The sequence below is a fragment of the Oncorhynchus nerka genome, linkage group LG20 (genome assembly GCF_034236695.1).
Source record: "Oncorhynchus nerka isolate Pitt River linkage group LG20, Oner_Uvic_2.0, whole genome shotgun sequence".
Lineage (NCBI taxonomy): Eukaryota > Metazoa > Chordata > Actinopteri > Salmoniformes > Salmonidae > Oncorhynchus > Oncorhynchus nerka.
Genome location: NC_088415.1, coordinates 55,170,409 through 55,188,757, shown reverse-complemented (window position 1 = coordinate 55,188,757; position 18,349 = coordinate 55,170,409). Strand labels below are relative to the sequence as shown.

Here is an 18,349-nt window from a genome sequence, read left to right as displayed (position 1 = left end):
CACTCTATGACCTATTATATTGTAATTTGCTGCCCAGCTCTCATACCCATGTGCTTTATGAACTAAGGAAATTCAATCAATAGACTACAAACTCTAGTCAATCATAAATTAATTCAACCCATGTCTTTGCCTTTAACCCCCACTCCCTGTGGACCTCACCTGGTCTTGATGCGGTTTAATATCAACTGATTTGGTTATTCATCCTTGTGTTTTGAGAGGAAGAGAAATATGTATCTGGAAAAGAGCTGCACTGTGTTTACTTGGCCGTAAGAAAAGTGTACACCTGGTAGGTGTTTAAACTAAAGTGGCAATATTAATAACCATTTCAGATGCCGTGTCAGTAAATTGAATGACACTCACAATACTCTACTTGAGATGAGATGCTGTTACTATATCATTACAATTACGGCAGTAGCACACTATTACTGAATCCAAGCTGTGCATCTCACAGCACTATGTGGTGTGGGGAATGTGATGAGAATTACTCATTGTTGATACATTGACAAAGAAGGTTAATCACATACACTGATTTAACTGAGTTATAGAATTAAGAGTGCCATTGGTTATAACAGTGTTGCCTAGACTGTGTTTAGCATGTAGTATGCAGTACCTTGAAGTACATATACATTGCATCCCAAATGGCACCCTAGATAGTGCAATACGTTTGACCAGAGCCCTATGGTGCACTATATAGGGAACATAATGTAAGTTTTACTAAATGGGTTGTACTAGAACAGTATGATAGATTCCTTTATTGCTGAAATAAATCCCTCTAGGAACAGGGGAGAATAGAAGACAAGCAATTAAAGCAGGATGTTTTTCAGATCCTCCCAAGCGACGCAGCTTGGGGAGGGGACCAGCTCACCCCCCCTTCTGTGAGGAAGAGGGCACAGGACCAATGTCAAACATGGAGTCTTGGGAGAACGGGATTGTGGGAATAGGCATGTATCCCTCCCTGTATGTCCTTCATGGATGAAATATAATTTACAGTGCAGTACCCCCTGCACAGTTTGACATACACTATATATACAAAAGTATGTGGACATAATTTCAAATTAGTGGATTCGGCCGTTTCAGCCACACCCGTTGCTGACAGGTGTATAAAATTGAGCACACAGCCATGCGATCTCCATAGACAAACATTGGCAGCAATGGGTGGCCTTACTGAAGAGCTCAGTGACTTTCAACGTGGCACCGTCATAGGATGCCACCTTTCCACCAAGTCAGTTTGTAATATTTCTGCCCTGCTAGAGCTTCCCCGGGCAACTGTAAGTGCTGTTATTGTGAAGTGGAAATGTCTAGGAGCAACAATGGCTCAGCCACAAAGTGGTTGGCCACACAAGCTCACAGAACAGGACTGCCGAGTGCTGAAGCGCGTAACGTGTAAAAATCATCTGTCCTCGGTTGCAACACACACACTACTGAGTTCCAAACTGCCTCTGGAAGCAAAGTAAGAACTGTTCGTCAGGAGCTTCATGAAATGGGTTTCCATGGCAGAGCAGCCACACACAAGCCTAAGGTCACACCATGTGCAATGACAAGCGTTGGCTGGAGTGGCGTAAAGCTCGCCGGCTTTGGAGTCCTGGGGCAGTGGAAATGCGTTCTCTGGAGTACTGACAGTACCACGGATGAATCTGTGTTTGGCGGATGTCAAAAGAACGCTACCTGGCCGAATGCATAGAGCCAACTGTAAAGTTTGGTGGAGGAGGAATAATGGTCTGGGGCTGTTTTTCATGTTTCGGACTAGGCCCCTAGTTCCAGTGAAGGGAAATCTTAATGCTACAGCATACAATGACATTCCAACTTTGTGGCAACAGTTTGGGAAAGGCCCTTTCCTGTTTCAGCATAACAATGCCCCCGTGCACAAAGCAAGGTCCATACAGAAATGGTTAGTCGAGATCGTTGTGGAAGAACTTGACTGGCCTGCCAGAGGCCTGACTTCAACCCCATCAAACACCTTTGGGATGACTTGGAACGCCGACTGCAAACCAGGCCTAATTGCACAACAGTGCCCGACCTCACTAATGCTCGTGGCTGAATGGAAGCAAGTCCCCGTAGCAATGTCCCAACATCTAGTGGAAAGCCTTCCCAGAAGAGTAGAGGCTGCTGTTGCAGCAAAGTGGGGACCAACTCCATATTAATGCACATGATTTTGGAGTGAGATGGTAGACAAGCAGGTGTCCACTTACTTTTGTCATGTAGTGTATTTTTCAACTAGACTTTTTAGATTGGTAGACAAGGGGTGTTGATGAAACCGTTGTTACTGTATAATAACAAACTGTTAAAATAGAGGGAGAGAGGATGGAAAGACGGCAAAGGAGGAGAGAGGGTAGATGAGAGTTGAGAGTCGAGGGGAGTGAAGAGGGAAAAGGAGACAGAGCAGAGGAGAGCGAGGGTAGGGAAAAGAAGAGCTCCCACGGCAGTCAGAGTATTTCAATAGGTTTTGCTCGACTTCTTAAATCAAAGTTTGAGTTGCGATTTCTTATCCGGGGCTGTAGGAGCCAAATGGGTGGCAACGTCACATGACCACGGAAGACAAGCTGCAGCAAGTACTGAACAAAACAGAATCCTGAACAACATCCTAATGTTTACCAACATTAGCTAGCCAACTTATTGATACATATTTGTTATAAACCCCTCCGGTTCATTGCAAGATGAACAGACAGACGGGAAGATAGCCAGACGAAGGGAAATAAAATGTTTATTTTTTGTTTCAGTTCAGTAGGTTCCTCTGGATGAAATCACGCATATTCATCATCCAAGGGTTTCCATACAGCATTCACCCAATAGCAATATTACCAATCAATGTAGTGCTCAATCATTAGTTACAGCAAATTCTATTTGAAAAAAGTAACAAAGCAAAAAAGACACGACAATATAAAGTAGCATGGTAAACATTGTGTTCATTCCTTCAATCAATCACAACACGGTCCCACTAAAAACACTCTGGATGTAATTCGAATGGCACCCTACTATTCCATGTAGTGCACTACTTTTGACCAGGATCTATAGATGCCATTTGGGCCACATACTTTATACTCTTAACCTTAGTTAAATTCTTCAGCGACATCTCAACAGAAGAATTGGGGCTGCGTTACAAATGGCACCCTATTCCCTACATAGTGCAGTCAAAAGTAAGTAGGGAATAGGATGCCATTTAGGACAACATTAATTTTTAAATAAACTATTTGGGGAATATAATATTTTGCTTTTATATGCTTTGTATTGATAGTGTTTGTAATTTCTCAGATTTTAAGAAAATCTCATTCAAGAAATCAATCGTTATGTTGTCAGAAATGGTTCAAGAATCAGTGATGGTCCATTTGTATACTGTAGCAATCAGACTGTAATGGAGAAAACAGTAGGGGAAAAAAAAGTGAAAACAGAAATAAGACTTTCAGAAAGGCAGTAGTACAAATGAACAAGGAAAAAAATGTCATACGTAGTTTCTAAGATTAGAAAAGCACGTCTTCCTACTGTATATATACTGTACCTTTTTCAACATACCACCAAGACATTATTAACATCTTCTCTAGAAAATATTTGTTGGTCCTGTGTGAACAATAGATTGCATGGATGGTCTATATCTGCATAGACTAATAGGGTCTGTCCCAAATGGCACCCTATTCCTTATATAGTGAGCTACTTTTGACCAGGACCCATAGGAGTCCCCAAACTTAACTAGTGCTCCAGCCCTACCCGTCCTCTCTCCACACAGTCAATTGTTCTCTTCACAGTTTGGCTGCATCCAAAATGGCACCCTATTCCCTTAATAGTGCACTTTTCGTAGTGTAGAATACATTTGTAATGCACTTGAGACATAGGGTGCCATTTGAGATTTGCCCTTTGTCAGTATCTACGTTAGTGTTGGTTAGCTGCTGAGGTTCCAGTCAGTCACTACATCCTGTAACCATCTCTGTACTGGAGGTTGCCATGACAACTACTGTAAACAAACAATAGTGGGCCAACCTATGTGGTTCTGACAGGACACCAGGCTTGAAGACAACCTGACACTTTACGACAATGGCCATCATACATAGAGAACAGCTATTTCATTGAAAAATATATAGATTAGTGTTTTGTTTTAAAAAAGGCTAGTGTTGTCTTGTTCTTCCTTCCTCTACAAACATGGTGCTGCAACAAAGCTAATAATACATGTAGGTGATGTAACTCATTCAATTGTTTTCAACCATGTCCCCCTGATAATCTGGTTTAAAGCTAAAAAAGGTCTGGCTGGGAACCACTGGTCTAAACATATATCCATCCTCAATGATTTTTAATATGTACAAATAAAATATCCATCAAACACCACCAAGTAGAAAATAAGAGGGTTAGTTCGTTCTCTGTGGACTGTCTGTGTCCCTCTTTCCCCCGCCCCTTTGTGTCATGTAAACTAGGTACCCAACCACCTACAAGCCTCATTGGTTACTGAGAACAGGCTCCCTGATGACCAACGAGGAAATCAGTGTGGATTTGATACATGATCCAAAAATAATTAAAAGAGAGAAGGTAGATTTTAAGGACTAGTGGTTATAAATGGCAGAGTGGCTTCCGTCCAAAATGGCCTCCTATTCTCTAATGCACTACGTATGGTATAGGGTGCCAAATGGGACGCGTCCACACTATGGGAGATTGGTTTGGCAAGTTAGCATCTCATGTCTGAGAGTCCCGATGGCTCTCTCCAACAGCAGGGTGCTTGATGGTGACGCCGTCGCTGGGTTGTCTGGTAACCATGCAGAGTTAACTAGCAACGTCGTTGTCAAGAAGACGCGGTGTGCAGCGTCCTCACACACACTCCTCAGCTGACATCAGGAGAGGGTTGATGTACTCAAACCCTTCAAACTCCGACTGGTCGATCTTCTTCACTGCATCACTGCAAAACAGACAGGAAACAAACAAACAGTTATAGGGGAGACATATGACGATATTGATCGCTGTTGATTGTGGCATGTGGAATGTTGTCCCACTCTTCTTTAATGGCTGTGCGAAGTTGCTGGACATCGGCGGGAACTGGAACAGTGTCGTACAGGTCGATCCAGAGCATCCCAAACATGCTCAATGGGTGACATGTCTGATGAGTATGCAGGCCATAGAAGAACTGGGACATTTTCAGCTTCCAGGAATTGTGTACAGATCCTTGTGACATGGAGCCATGCAATATCATGAAACATGAGGTGATGGCGGTGGATGAATGGCATGATAACGGGCCTCAGGATCTCGTCACAGTAACTCTGTGCATTCAAATTGCCATCTCTAAAATGCAATTGTGTTCATTGTCTGTCGCTTATATCTGCCCATAACATAACCCCACCGCCACCATGGGGCACTACATTCATAACGTTGACATCAGCAAACCGCTTGCCCACACGACAACATACGATGTCTGCCATCTGCCCGGTACAGTTGAAACCGGGATTCATACGCGAAGAGCACACTTCTCCTGCATGCCAGTGGCCATTGAAGGTGAGCATTTGCCCACTGAAGTGGCTACAATGCCAAACTGCAGTCAGGTCAAGACCCTGGTGAGGCCGTAAAGCATGCAGATGAGCTTCCCTGAGACAGGTTCTGACAGTTAGTACAGAAATTCTTCGGTTGTGCAAACCCACAGTTTCATCAGCTGTCCGGGTGGCTGGTCTCAGACGACCATGCAGGTGTTGAAGCTGGATGTGGAGTTCCTGGTGTGGTTATACGTGGTCTGTGGTTGTGAGGCCGGTTGGACGTCCTGCCAAATTCTCTAAAATGACATTGAGGCGGCTTATGGTAGAGAAATGAACATTACATTATCTGGCAACAGCTCTGGTTGCCAATTGCAAGCTCCCTGTAGCATTGTGTTGTGTGACAAAACCACATATTTTAGAGTGGCCTTTTATTGTCCCCAGCACAAGGTGCACCTGTGTAATGACCATGCTGTTTAATCAGCTTCTTGATATGCCACACCTGTCAAGTGGATGGATTATCTTAGCAAAGGAAAAATGTTATCCAAATTTGGCCCCAAAATTCTAAAAATGTCTAGGATCTTATTTCAGCTCATGAACCCAACACTTTACATGCTTGTTTCCATTTTATGTTCCGTACAGTTCACTATATATGGTGCCATTTGTTCTTAACAGACTTGGCTAGTTAAATAAAAGGTATATTTGGGACGCATACAGACAGACAGATACTCACTCATCATCAGGCGTGAGCTGGATAGGCTCGTTGGTGAATTGGGCGTCAAAGTTGTCTAGTCCAAACTCTCCTGAGATGTTGGGTTTGAATGGAGGAACCACCTGCTTCTGCTCCATCTGAAACAACAATGCAACAAGGTCACAGGACACACAGCATTGAGGTCAAAGAGACACACAGTACATTCAGGAAAGTATTCTGACTCCTTGACTTTTTCACAAGTTGTTACGTTACAGCCTTATTCTAAATGGATTAAATAATCTACAAACAATACCCCATAATGACAAAGCGAAAACAGGTTTTTTAAAAGTATTCAGACCATTTGCTATGAGACTCGAAATGGAGCTCAGATGCATCCTGTTTCCAATGATCATCCTTGAGATGTTTCTACAAATTGATTTGAGTCCACATATGGTAAGTTCAATTGATTGGACATGATTTGCAAAAGGTACACACCTGTCTATATAAAGGTCCCACATTTGACAGTGCATGTCAGAGCAAAAACCAAGCCAGGAGGTTGAAGGAATTGTCCGTAGAGCTCCGAGACAGGATTGTGTCGAGGCACAGATCTGGGGAAGGCTATGAAAAAAATGCCTGCAGCATTGAAAGTCTCGAAGAACACAGTGGCCTCCATTTTTAAATAGAGGAAGATTGGAACCACCAATCCTAGAGCTGGCCACCTGGCCAAACTGAGCAATTTGGGGAGAAGGGTCTTGGTCAGGGAGGTGACCAAGAACCCGATGGTCATTCTGACAGAGCTCCAGAGTTCCTGTGTAGATGGGAGAACCTTCCAGAAGGACAATCATCTCAGCAACACTATCAATCAGGCCTTTATAGTAAAAGTTGCATGACAGCCCGCATGGAGTTTGCCAAAAGGCACCTAAAGACACTCAGACCATGAGAAATAAGATGTTCTGTTCTGATGAAACCAATATTTAACTATTTGGCCTGAATGACAAGCGTCACATCTGGAGGAAACCTGGCACCATCCCTACAGTGAAGCATGGTGGTGGCAACATCATGCTGTGGGGAAGTTTTTCAGTGGCAGGGGCTGGGAGACTAGTCAGGATAGAGGGAAAGATGAACTGAGCAAAGTACAGCGAAATCCTTGATGAAAACCTGCTCTAGAGCACACAGGACCTCAGCCTGGGGCGAAAGTTCACCTTCCAACAGGACAACAACCCTGAGCACACAGCCAAGACAACGCTTTGGGACAAATGTCTGAATGTTCTTGAGTGGCCCGAACATGAACCCTGATCTAATATCTTTGGAGAGACCTGAAAATAGCTGTGTAGTGACACTCCCCATCCAACCTGACAGAGCTTGAGAGGATCTGCAGAGAAGGGGAGAAATTCCCCAAATACTGGTGTGCCAAGCTTGTAGCATTATACCCAAGACGACTCTAGATTGTAATCGCTGCAACAAAGTACTGAGTAAAGGGTCTGGATTCTTATTTAAATGTTATATTTCAGTTTTTACAATTTTATATTTTTGCAAACATTTCTAAAAACCTGTTTTTGCTTTGTCAATGTGGGGTATTGTGTGTAGATCGATGAGAAACAAGAAACCCATTTAATTCGTTTTAGAATAAGTCAAGGGTCTGAATACTTTCCGAATGCACTACACAGCTGGATAATCTTGTTTAAAATAATGTATATGAAGCGACTTAGTCAACATAGTCCAGCAAGCACCATGTTACAACCAAATGAGCCTTATTTACAAAGAAGTAACGTACAAATTCCCCTGAAAATAGTTTAGAACGATTTCAAACCACAGAACAAAATATTCACGTGGCTAACAAATAATTGCGAGGCAGCCTGTGGATCAGCGGAAACTCCATTGTTAAGTCAGAACACAAACAGACAGGCAGCCTGCAGGGTGTTCACCCAGCACTACAACCCCCTGGAGGTAGAGGTGTGCAGGGCAAGGCTACGTGTGAGGTGAGACTGAGCGGAGGGGGAGCCAGCTCAGACAGCCAGTCAGCAGACAGGGTAGACCCTACTGGGAAAAGAGGTCAAGCTGCTCCTGAGCTGGCCTAGATGCCTGTCTGTGTCAGGTTGGAGTCAATTCCTTTGAAATTTGCCCAGCATTAGGACAATAACACGTTTCTGAATTTGAATATTGAGGTTAGCCAAATGCTCTTAATTCTCTGGTGGTGACCCTCTAATTACAATAGAATCACTGTGACACTGGCCACTTAGTGCTGACTTTTATAGTCCAGGAATAGGCTTCATCTAGGTCTGGAAAACCTGCCCTTAGAGAACCGATACAGCCATGGTTAAATCAAATTGGCCCTCAACTATGACCTTTTCTTTTAAACTATGTGGAAAGACAATATGAGAGTTGATTTCTCACGGTCCGTCATTCGTGTTTAAGTACATTTTCATTGGTGAGAATTCTGCTTCTGCTGCTTTGTTTGAATGAAATGATCTCTATATATTGGTCATGATTCTCTAGCTCACCTAAACACTAGATACAGTAGGACAGATAGTGACAGAGTTGCATTAAAGAGAGAGATAGAAGACAATGACTCACAAGGTCCCAGTCTACGTTTCGGAAGAAGGGATGACCCATGATGTCAGCAAAGCCTGTCTGGGGATGACAGCCTAGCCGCTCCTTAGGTTCCTGGGAAAAGAGAGAGAGACAGGGAAGGAGGGAAAGAGTGGGGAGAGAGAGGAAGGAGAAAGAGAGGGATAGATAAACAATGAGTTCAAGAGCATAGATATGAGACAGACGAGGAGAGGGATGGACAGAGAGAGAGAATGAGCTCAAGAGCATTGATAATAAGAGACAGGCGGAGAGAGGGAGGGAAAGGAGAATAAAGGTTCATTACATCATGGTCAGAGGGCAATGTGACATGACCTTGTTAGGAATTAACTTTGTGTCTGGTAGTTACCTTGTTGAGGAAGCCCTTGAGAACGCTGGCAGCTTTGACTGACAACGACCGAGGAATCCTGATCTGTTTTTCCAATATTACTACAGAGAGGAGACAGAGGATATTAGACTGTTATTTATTGAAACAGTTACTTAGTTAGGACCTAACTAACAAGGAAACAAAGTCATATTTACACACACATTATCCTAGAGCACTCCCAGGAAGTGAACAAGTGCAAGCTCGTTGGAGAGTAGGGTACTAGAGAATAGGACCCAGCCATCCAGTAGGTCAGCTGTTATATAGAGATGTGTGTGAGTGTTACTTCGATCTGTCTCATGCCCCTCTCCCCACTGGTGTGATTACTACCTCTGAGGGTTTAGAGCTAGAGGTAGTCACCTCATTCATACAGGTACTTGGGAGTACGGCTAGACGGTGCACTGTCCTTCTCTCAGCACATATCAAAGCTGCAGGCTAAAGTTAAATCTAGACTTGGTTTCCTCTATCGTAATCGCTCCTCTTTCACCCCAGTCTTTTCAGTTCGCTACAGCTAACGACTGGAACGAGCCGCAAAAAAACACTCAAACTGGACAGTTTTATCTCAATCTCTTCATTCAAAGACTCAATCATGGACACTTACTGACAGTTGGGGTTGCTTTGTGTGATGCATTGTTGTCTCTACCTTCTTGCCCTTTGTGCTGTTGTCTGTGCCCAATAATGATTGTACCACATTTTGTGCTGCTACCATGTTGTGGTCATGTGTTGCTACCATGCTGTGTTGTCATGTGTTGCTGTCTTGCTATGTTGTTGTCTTAGGTCTCCATTTATGTAGTGTTGTGTTGTCTCTTGTCGTGATGTGTTTTGTCCTATATTTGTATTTGATTTATTTTTAATCCCAGCCCCCATCCCCGCAGGAGGCCTTTTTGCCTTTTGGTAGGCCGTCATTGTATGTAAGAATTTGTTCTTAACTGACGTGCCTAGTTAAATAAAATAAAAAAGACTTTGGAAGAGGTAGTTTGAAGTATTGTGTGTGTGTTACCTTGGAAGAGGTAGTCTTCAGTGTTCTGGTCTGGGTTGTCAGAGCTCCCTACGATGTCGAAGGGCGACCGTCCAGCCATCATCTCAAACATCAGCACCCCCAACGCCCACCAGTCCACACTGAAACCTGAACCCACACAATTGACAGAAAGTCATTCAAATGCCTTTGCCTTTACATTTCAATATAAATACACGAAAGAGAACATTCTCGTAGTGTGCAAACGAGGAAGAGCATGGATATCTAGAATGACGTGTGAATAATATACATCGTCTTCTGCTTCTGCTTCTGAATCTGAAGCAAATGGGCATTATTTGTAGCAGACAGTCTTACCATAGTCCTCTCCTCTTAGTATCTCGGGGGCGATGTAGTTGGGGGTTCCACAGAATGTACTGGTGGTGTCTCCTGGCCTCAAGCCCTCCTACAGTACCCAGGGAGCACAGCAGTCAGCACACACATCTCACAGCGTAGAGGCATTAACACACAAACACTTCAGAGCTTACATGGCATTAACACGCACGAGCACACAAACACAAAAAAAGACACACAGACAGAAACACACAGGCATAAGCACGCGCACGGACAGACCCCTCCCCAACACTCACCTTGCACATGCCATAGTCAGTGAGTTTGATGTGTCCCTCTGACTCCAGCAGCACGTTGTCCAGTTTGAGGTCTCTGTAGATGATGCCTCTCTCGTGGAGGTAGTTCAACGCCAAGCTGATCTCTGCTGAGTAAAACCTGACAGAGAGAGAGAGATGGAAAAGAACCGGTCAGACTCACACACACAGATACATCACTGTCTAAGAGCTACACAACTAAATTACCAAGCTCTTCATCAGTTGAATTTAAGGTTTGTGCTAAAACAAGAAGGGACTACCAGGATTTTCAAATGCAAAAAGTTCCGTTGCGTACCCTAGTGAACATAACTCAAGTGTAGCTATGACATCATTGTTCAAACCTGGCGTGTTCCTCAGGTAGCTTCCTCTGTCTCTGCATGTGGAACATCAGGTCTCCTCCGTTTACATACTCTATGACAAAGAACAGTCTGCTCTCAGTCTGGAAACAGGAGTGTAGCCCAACTAGGAATGGGTGGTTGGATGCCTGCTCAAACACGTGCTTCTCTGTCTGGACCCAGTCAATATCCTACAACCCAGAGAATAACACACACAGGACGCATTTGGAAATCCAGTAGACTTAAAATCATTTCACACACTTAGAAAAGCTAAATAAGCAGACATAACCAGGCAGCCATCTGAAGAGAACAGACAGAGTGAAAGAGTGGATGTGACAAGAGTGAGTGAGTGGTGTTGACAGAAAGGTAACAAAAGGTCAGGACAGAGCAGCCTCTCAGACAGAGGAGGGATGGCACAGATGATCGATCAGGTAGCGCCTGTCAACGTGTCAGACCAAGTGTGTGTGTTTCTTCAGAGTGTGTGTGTGTGTGTGTATGTGCGTGCATGTGTCACTCCGTCTGTGTGTGTTTACCTCATCGTCGTTGACCAGCTCCTTCTTGACGACCTTCATGGCGTAGATCCTCTCAGTCTTCTTGAGTCGGACCAGCAGGACCTTGGCATAGCTGCCCCGTCCGATCACCCTCAGCAGGTCAAAGTCCACCAGACCCAGACTAGACGCTGACTTCCCTGTGTCTCTGCTGCTGCGTGCCTACAAGACGGAGGGATGGACAGAAATAGGCATGAGATGGACGGACGGACAGGCAGACAGGTTGCCATCACTCCCCCATACAACAACTTTGGCAACAAACACACTTCTCTCACTCACACACAATCGCAGTCCATCTTCCTCACCTCTTTCTCTTCTCCATTGTAGTTTAGACTCTCACTAGAATCTTTGTTCTGATGACCTGAGAGAGTGAGAGTGACAGATAGGGGGAGAAAGAAAGCAGGAGCAGTCACATATCCTCCCAGACACTAGAGGGCAGATGTGCCAACATTGAAGACATTTTATGAGTACCAATTCAGTGGCACCCCCAGCCTCGCGGACCCCACGACGGAGTGTGTGATACCCACAGCGCACCTTTTTAAGCCTAATGATGTTGGCAGAAGACTGCCTCAGTAAGAATGGTAGTCTATAGATTTAAGGGCACTTGATAATTGGCTACCATTCATTCAACATGCCTTGTCATTGGTGAACTGACTATCACATCACTAGCAGCCTACTGTTGACATACAGCTATATCAACAACATACACCTACTACTCTAACAGTCCAACATAACTTTCTGTGGCAGAGAACAGCTTTCTCTGCCATGTCTCTATCCATCCACGCAGCAACACACACTGAACTACTGCAACACCGCACGGTTCCTTGTTGGTCAATGTGCTCGTGCTCACTACCGCTGCGGAAATCAAAGTATGTGTGGGCAAGAAAGTGTTCCTGCTTAGTTGACTGAATGCTGTAGCTACAGTAGCTTCTGAAAGTATTCACATCCCTTGACTTTTTACACGTTGTTGTGTTACAGCCTGAGATTTGAATGAATTCAATTGATATTTGTCATCCCTGGCCTACACACACAACATCCCATAATGTCTGTGGAATTATGTTTTTAGATTAAAAAAAATATATGAATAAAAAATATAAAGCTGAAATGTCTTGAGTCAATATGTATTCAACCCCTTTGTTAAGGAAAGCCTAAGCCTTGTTCAGGAGTAAAAATGTGCCTAACAAGTTAGAAGTTGCATGGATTCACTCTGTAAGCAAGTGTTTAACATGATTTTTGAATGATTACATAATCTCTGTACCCCACACGACAACCATCTGTAAGGTGAATTTGAATTTCAAACACAGATTCAACCACAAAGACCAGGGAGGTTTTCCAAAGCACATTGAATATCCCTTTGAAAATGGTGAAGTTATTAATTGCACTTTAGATGGTGTATCAATATACCCAGTCACACCAAAGATACAGACGTCCTCCCTAACTCCGTTGCCAGGGAGGAAGAACACCGCTCAGGGATTTCACCATGAGGCCAATGGTGACTTTAAAACATTTAGAGTTTAATGGCTGTGATATGAGAAAACTGAGGAATGATCAACATTGTAGTTACTCCACCATACTAAATTAAATGAGAAAGAAGCCTGTACAGAGTAAAAATATTCCAAAACATGCACACAATTTATTTTTACCTGAATACAAAACGTTATGTTTGGGGCAAATCCAACATATCACGGAGTACCACTCCATATTTTCAAGCATCGTGGTGGCTGCATTGTTACGGGTATGCTCATCATCGGCAAGGACTAGGGAGTTGTTTTTTAAAATTAAAATAAATGGAATAGAGCTAAGCACAGGCAAAATCCTAGAGGAAAACCTACTTCAGTCTGCTTTCCAGCAGTCAAATTCACCTTTCAGTAGAACAATAACCTAAAACACAAAGCCAAAAATTCACTGGAGTCGCATACCAAGACAGCTTTGACTGTTCCTGAGTGGCCTGGTTACAGTTTTGACTTCAATTGGCTTGAAAATCTATGGCAAGACTTAGCTGTCTAGCAATGTTCAGCAACCAATTTTTTTAAGAAGGTGCAACTATTGTACAATCCAGGTGTGCAAAGCTCTTAGATATACCCAGAAACTCAAAGCTGCAATAGCTGCTAAAGGGGTGTGAATACTTACGTAAATTAGATATCTGTATTTCATTTTGAATACATTTGCTAAATTGTCTAAAAACACATTTTCATTTTGTCATTATGGGGTATTATTGTGTGTAGATGGGTGAGAAAAAATATCTAATAGTGCTTGTACGCTTGACTAACACATACCATTTTGGAAAATGTACTTCGCAAACAGTTCGTTGTTCATTTTCCCTACCCTTCTTCCTCAAACATCAGTGGTATCAACGAACGAAGTGGAGAGCTGCCATCCAGTTCAAGGGAGGAAAATAGTACTGCGACTACTGGGGGAGTGGGCCGGAGTTCTACAAATTTTTCCTCTGCACCCAATTCTTCTGATTGGTTCAGCTACAACTTCAGACGGTTGAGTCAAAAACCACAATGTGCTTTGAACTAGAAGTAGAGATCTGTGCGGGACTGACTTATTCCAACTGCTCCCGCCTGCACACACAGCTTTTATTACGCCAACCGCCCACACCTGCTGGGCTTTTTCTCCCCAATTTCAAACTTGTCTCGTCGCTGCAACTCCCCAACGGGCTCTGGAGGCGAAGGTTGAGTCCCGAGTCCTCCGAAACATGACCCGCCAAACCGCGCTTCTTAACACTTGCCTGCTTTACCTGGAAGTAAGCCGCACCAATGTGTCGGAGGAAACACTGTTCACCTGACGACCGAAGTCAGCCTGCAGGTGGCCAGCCAGCCACAAGGAGTCGCTAGAACGCGATGATCAAAGTAAAGACGCCCGTTCAAACCCTTCCCTAACCCGGACGACACTGTGCCAATTGTGCGCCGCCCTATGGGACTCCCGATCATGGCCGGTTGTGATACAGCCCAGGATTGTACTCGGGTCTTTAGTGACACCTCTAGCATTGCGATGCAGTTCCTTAGACCGCTGCGCCACTATAGTCTAATCATATTTAATTTCTTTGGAAAGATAACTTCCATGTGATTCTCTGTCCATGCATAGACAGCCTACTCTACTTCATTGACACCACACATATACTAGGTGCACTTGATCTCGCACGCCCAACTAGGAGAGGTAGGCTACTTCACTTGAAGCAGCAACATGTGTGAATACTGCGACAAAGATGTGCTTTTAATACAAGAGGTAGGTCTAACACATACAGGGCAGAAAGAGTACTGTTTCCAAATAATCTAGACTGCAATTATCTCTGTTGGGACCTGCAGGTCTCATGCAGCCCTCCAACTAGAAACCTATTCGACCTCAAATTGCGTGCATGGTACGCAAAATGCGTGCAGATTGGCAGGTCTGAGAGGGGGATACAGAATGGTTAATAGTGTGAATGTTAAAGGAGAAGTTTACCCAAATTCCAGAAACTCCCAAGTGATTCCATACATTGACACTAGTCCAGTGGAGGTTGCCCTCTCCCCCTCTGTAGTGCTGTACTGAAACAGATGTATAAATGGGTCACGTGACTCGTGACTAGAGGTCGACTGATTATGATTTTTCAACGCCGATACCGATTATTGGAGGACCAAAAAAAGCCGATACCGATTCAATCGGACGATTTAAAATAAAAAAGTATTTGTAATAATGACAATTACAACAATACTGAATGAACACTTATTTTAACTTAATATAATACATCAATAAAATCAATTTAGCCTCAAGTAAATAATGAAACATGTTCAATTTGTTTTAAATAATGCAAAAACAAAGTGTTGGAGAAGAAAGTAAAACTGCAGTATGTGAGAAAGCTAACGCTTCAGTTCCTTGCTCAGAACATGAGAACATATGAAAGCTGGTGGTTCCTTTAAACATGAGTCTTCAATATTCCCAGGTAAGAAGTTTTAGGTTGTAGTTATTATTATAGGACTATTTCCCTCTATACCATTTGTATTTCATTAACCTTTGGATGTTCTTATAGGCACTTTAGTATTGCCAGTGTAACAGTATAGCTTCCGTCCCTCTCCTCGCTCCTCTGTGCTCGAACCAGCAACACAATGACAACAGCCACCATCGAAGCAACGTTACCCATGCAGAAAAGTGGAACAACTACTAGAAGGCTCAGAGCTAGTGACGTTTGAAACGCTATTAGGGCGCGCTAACTACTAAGCCATTTCACTTCGGTTACACCAGACTCATCTCGGGAGTTGATAGTCATAAACAGTGCAATGCTTGACGCACAACGAAGAGCTGCTGGCAAAACGCATGAAAGTGCAGTTTGAATGAATGTTTACGCGCCTGCTTCTGCCTACCACCGCTCAGATACTTAGATACTTGTATGCTCAGTCAGATTATATGCAACGCAGGACAAGCTAGATAATATCTAGTAATATCATCAACCATGTGTAGTTCACTAGTGTTTATGATTGATAGTTTTTTATAAAGATAAGTTTAATGCTAGCTAGCAACTTACCTTGGCTTACTGCATTCGCGCAACAGGCAGTCTCCTTGTGGAGTGCAACGAGAGACAGGGAGGTCTTTATTGCGTTGGACGAGTTAACTGTAAGGTTGCAAGTTTTGATCCCCCGAGCTGACAAGGTGAAAATCTGTCGTTCTGCCCCTGAACAAGGCAGTTAACCCACCGTTCCTAGGCAGTCATTGAAAATAAGAATGTGTTCTTAACTCACTTGCCTAGTTAAATAAAAGGTATAATTTTTTGGGGGGGGGACAAATCGGCACCCAAAGATACCAATTTCCGATTGTTATGAAAATTTGAAATCGGCCCTAATTAAATATGCCATTCTGATTAATCGGGTGACCTCTACTCGTGACTGTGCAGGCCTTTTCTGCTCTGTTGCCAGTGAATTCATGATTCACAAATCCGCAAAATGTGGACACATTTGTTGTTTTACTGACAGTGTATGAGCTATTGCTGTCAAAAGTACTATCGGTTTTGTGTCAGGAAATGTGTACTTTTACACCAAAAACATTTGGATTATTTCATGTAGCCAACTGCCACAGCAACGGAGATGGGTAACAACTGTGCATGTGCTCTCTCGGAGGAATCCCTGCTACGTACAAACTGCACGTTATTCCCTTATTCATTTTTTTTCCTTCAGCAGAGAAGACAGCGTAACAGATTAATTATACAAAGTAAACAACTAAATATTAACTACAAATATCCTCGTGAATAGCATCCCCCGCGAAATGTATAGTAAACTAAATTCAATGCATGCCCTCACAACTAAAGCATAAGCTAAGAAGAGTTTCCGCTTGTTTGCTAGCAATAGCAAGAATGATTTGTTTAACAGTGTTGTTTGACAAAGGTATTGATGTGAGTTTCTGTGCGCCTGCTTTCCTACACATTGTTTTCACCATATCAATTGCGGCCGGTAATAATGATCAAAGTCTCTGCAATAGTGTGTTGTTTCTTATTGTAGCGGGCCTAGCCACTCACCGAATATTCCCATGACCTAAGTGCACTCTGGTTGAATTTTAACTTTAATAATTTAGATTTAGATTTTTAAGGTTAACTTCACTAGGGTAGGGGGCACAATTTTCACTTCCGGACCTTTTATATTGACGACGTTATTGTCCGATTGAAATATTGTAGCGGTATTTATTAGAGAGGGGTAAAGAAAGATTTTGTTCGGGCGCCAGGCAGGTATTAACCATGCCGAAAGGAAAAGAGTAGAATAGAGAGAGTACCACTACCAGACCCACACACATCAGCAGAAGACACTGCCTAGAGTGTAGCCTGTTTACCAGATAGCCAGTGGAGAGAAAAGAGAATACACACCATATAAAACCACATCACAGCACAGGCGTAACCCAAACAAGAATACCTCATACAATAATACTAATACTAATAATGGCAGAGCAATTCAACAGCAACTTCATACAAGAACGAACCCAGTCATCAACATAGGATTTACAATAATCTGTATTATTTTCTAGTGGATGAGTGCAGAGGGTATGAATGTGGGGGGTGTTCATCGACACAACAAAGGCCTTAAAAATGTCCACAGTCTTCTCGGCCACATGTCATTAGTACATCCCACCTCAATACAGTTCACATAATATTCAACTTGCAAGCAACCTACTAAAATGTCCATCCAAACACTTCTGGCAGGGAAATAATAGTCCAGCTCTAATGAACTTCAATGGGAAGTGCATTTGCAAAATAGAGAGTCTGTTGCAGGGTAAAGCACTGGAATGAGAGGGAAGAGAAAGAGAAAAAAAGATAAGAGAGATCTTAGCTGTGGTCTTCAGGCGTGCAGGTGTACTGTCTGACTGTCCGATGGTTTGTTGGTTTGTATGTTAAAGCTTCGCAACAATGTTGCTACTAATCCATGCGATCCATAACGGGCGCGGTCCCAAACGAAAACAACCACGACCTAGAGCGATTACACCGATGATTGAGTTAAATACTCTATAAACTACACACGCTGCAAACAAACAAAACTTCTGCAGCACAGCACACACAATCAAACTGTCACCCAAGAGCCCCTCCCCAAAGAGCTGAACGAGCTCTCTTTATCTCCTCCTTCCTTACTGCTCATGCGCTCTTAAAGTGGCAGCGCACGGTGAAGGCTCCGAGCAGATTTCGCCACAATATTATTGATTATTATGACTAAAAACAAGATGAGGATTGATTCTAAACATGGTTTGACATCTTTCCACAAACTTTATGGATACTATTTAGATTTTTTGTCTGCCTGTAGTGACTGCGTTTGAGCCTG

General features: G+C 43.3%; 1 protein-coding gene across 1 annotated transcript in view; it reads right to left on the bottom strand.

Moving 5' to 3' along the window:
* Positions 1 to 2,685: 2,685 nt before the first annotated feature.
* The window catches only part of prkci (protein kinase C, iota), a 55,687-nt gene continuing 40,023 nt past the window's right edge, over positions 2,686 to 18,349 (bottom strand). The window contains exons 8-17 of the mRNA XM_029623152.2: positions 11,882 to 11,937; positions 11,562 to 11,738; positions 11,035 to 11,219; positions 10,679 to 10,814; positions 10,407 to 10,494; positions 10,077 to 10,202; positions 9,062 to 9,141; positions 8,701 to 8,790; positions 6,169 to 6,284; positions 2,686 to 4,873 (exon numbers count right to left, since the gene is read on the bottom strand). Of these exons, the coding sequence (XP_029479012.1) occupies positions 4,786 to 4,873; positions 6,169 to 6,284; positions 8,701 to 8,790; positions 9,062 to 9,141; positions 10,077 to 10,202; positions 10,407 to 10,494; positions 10,679 to 10,814; positions 11,035 to 11,219; positions 11,562 to 11,738; positions 11,882 to 11,937 (1,142 nt within the window). The 3' untranslated portion in view covers positions 2,686 to 4,785. The remainder of the gene's footprint in view (positions 4,874 to 6,168; positions 6,285 to 8,700; positions 8,791 to 9,061; positions 9,142 to 10,076; positions 10,203 to 10,406; positions 10,495 to 10,678; positions 10,815 to 11,034; positions 11,220 to 11,561; positions 11,739 to 11,881; positions 11,938 to 18,349) is intronic.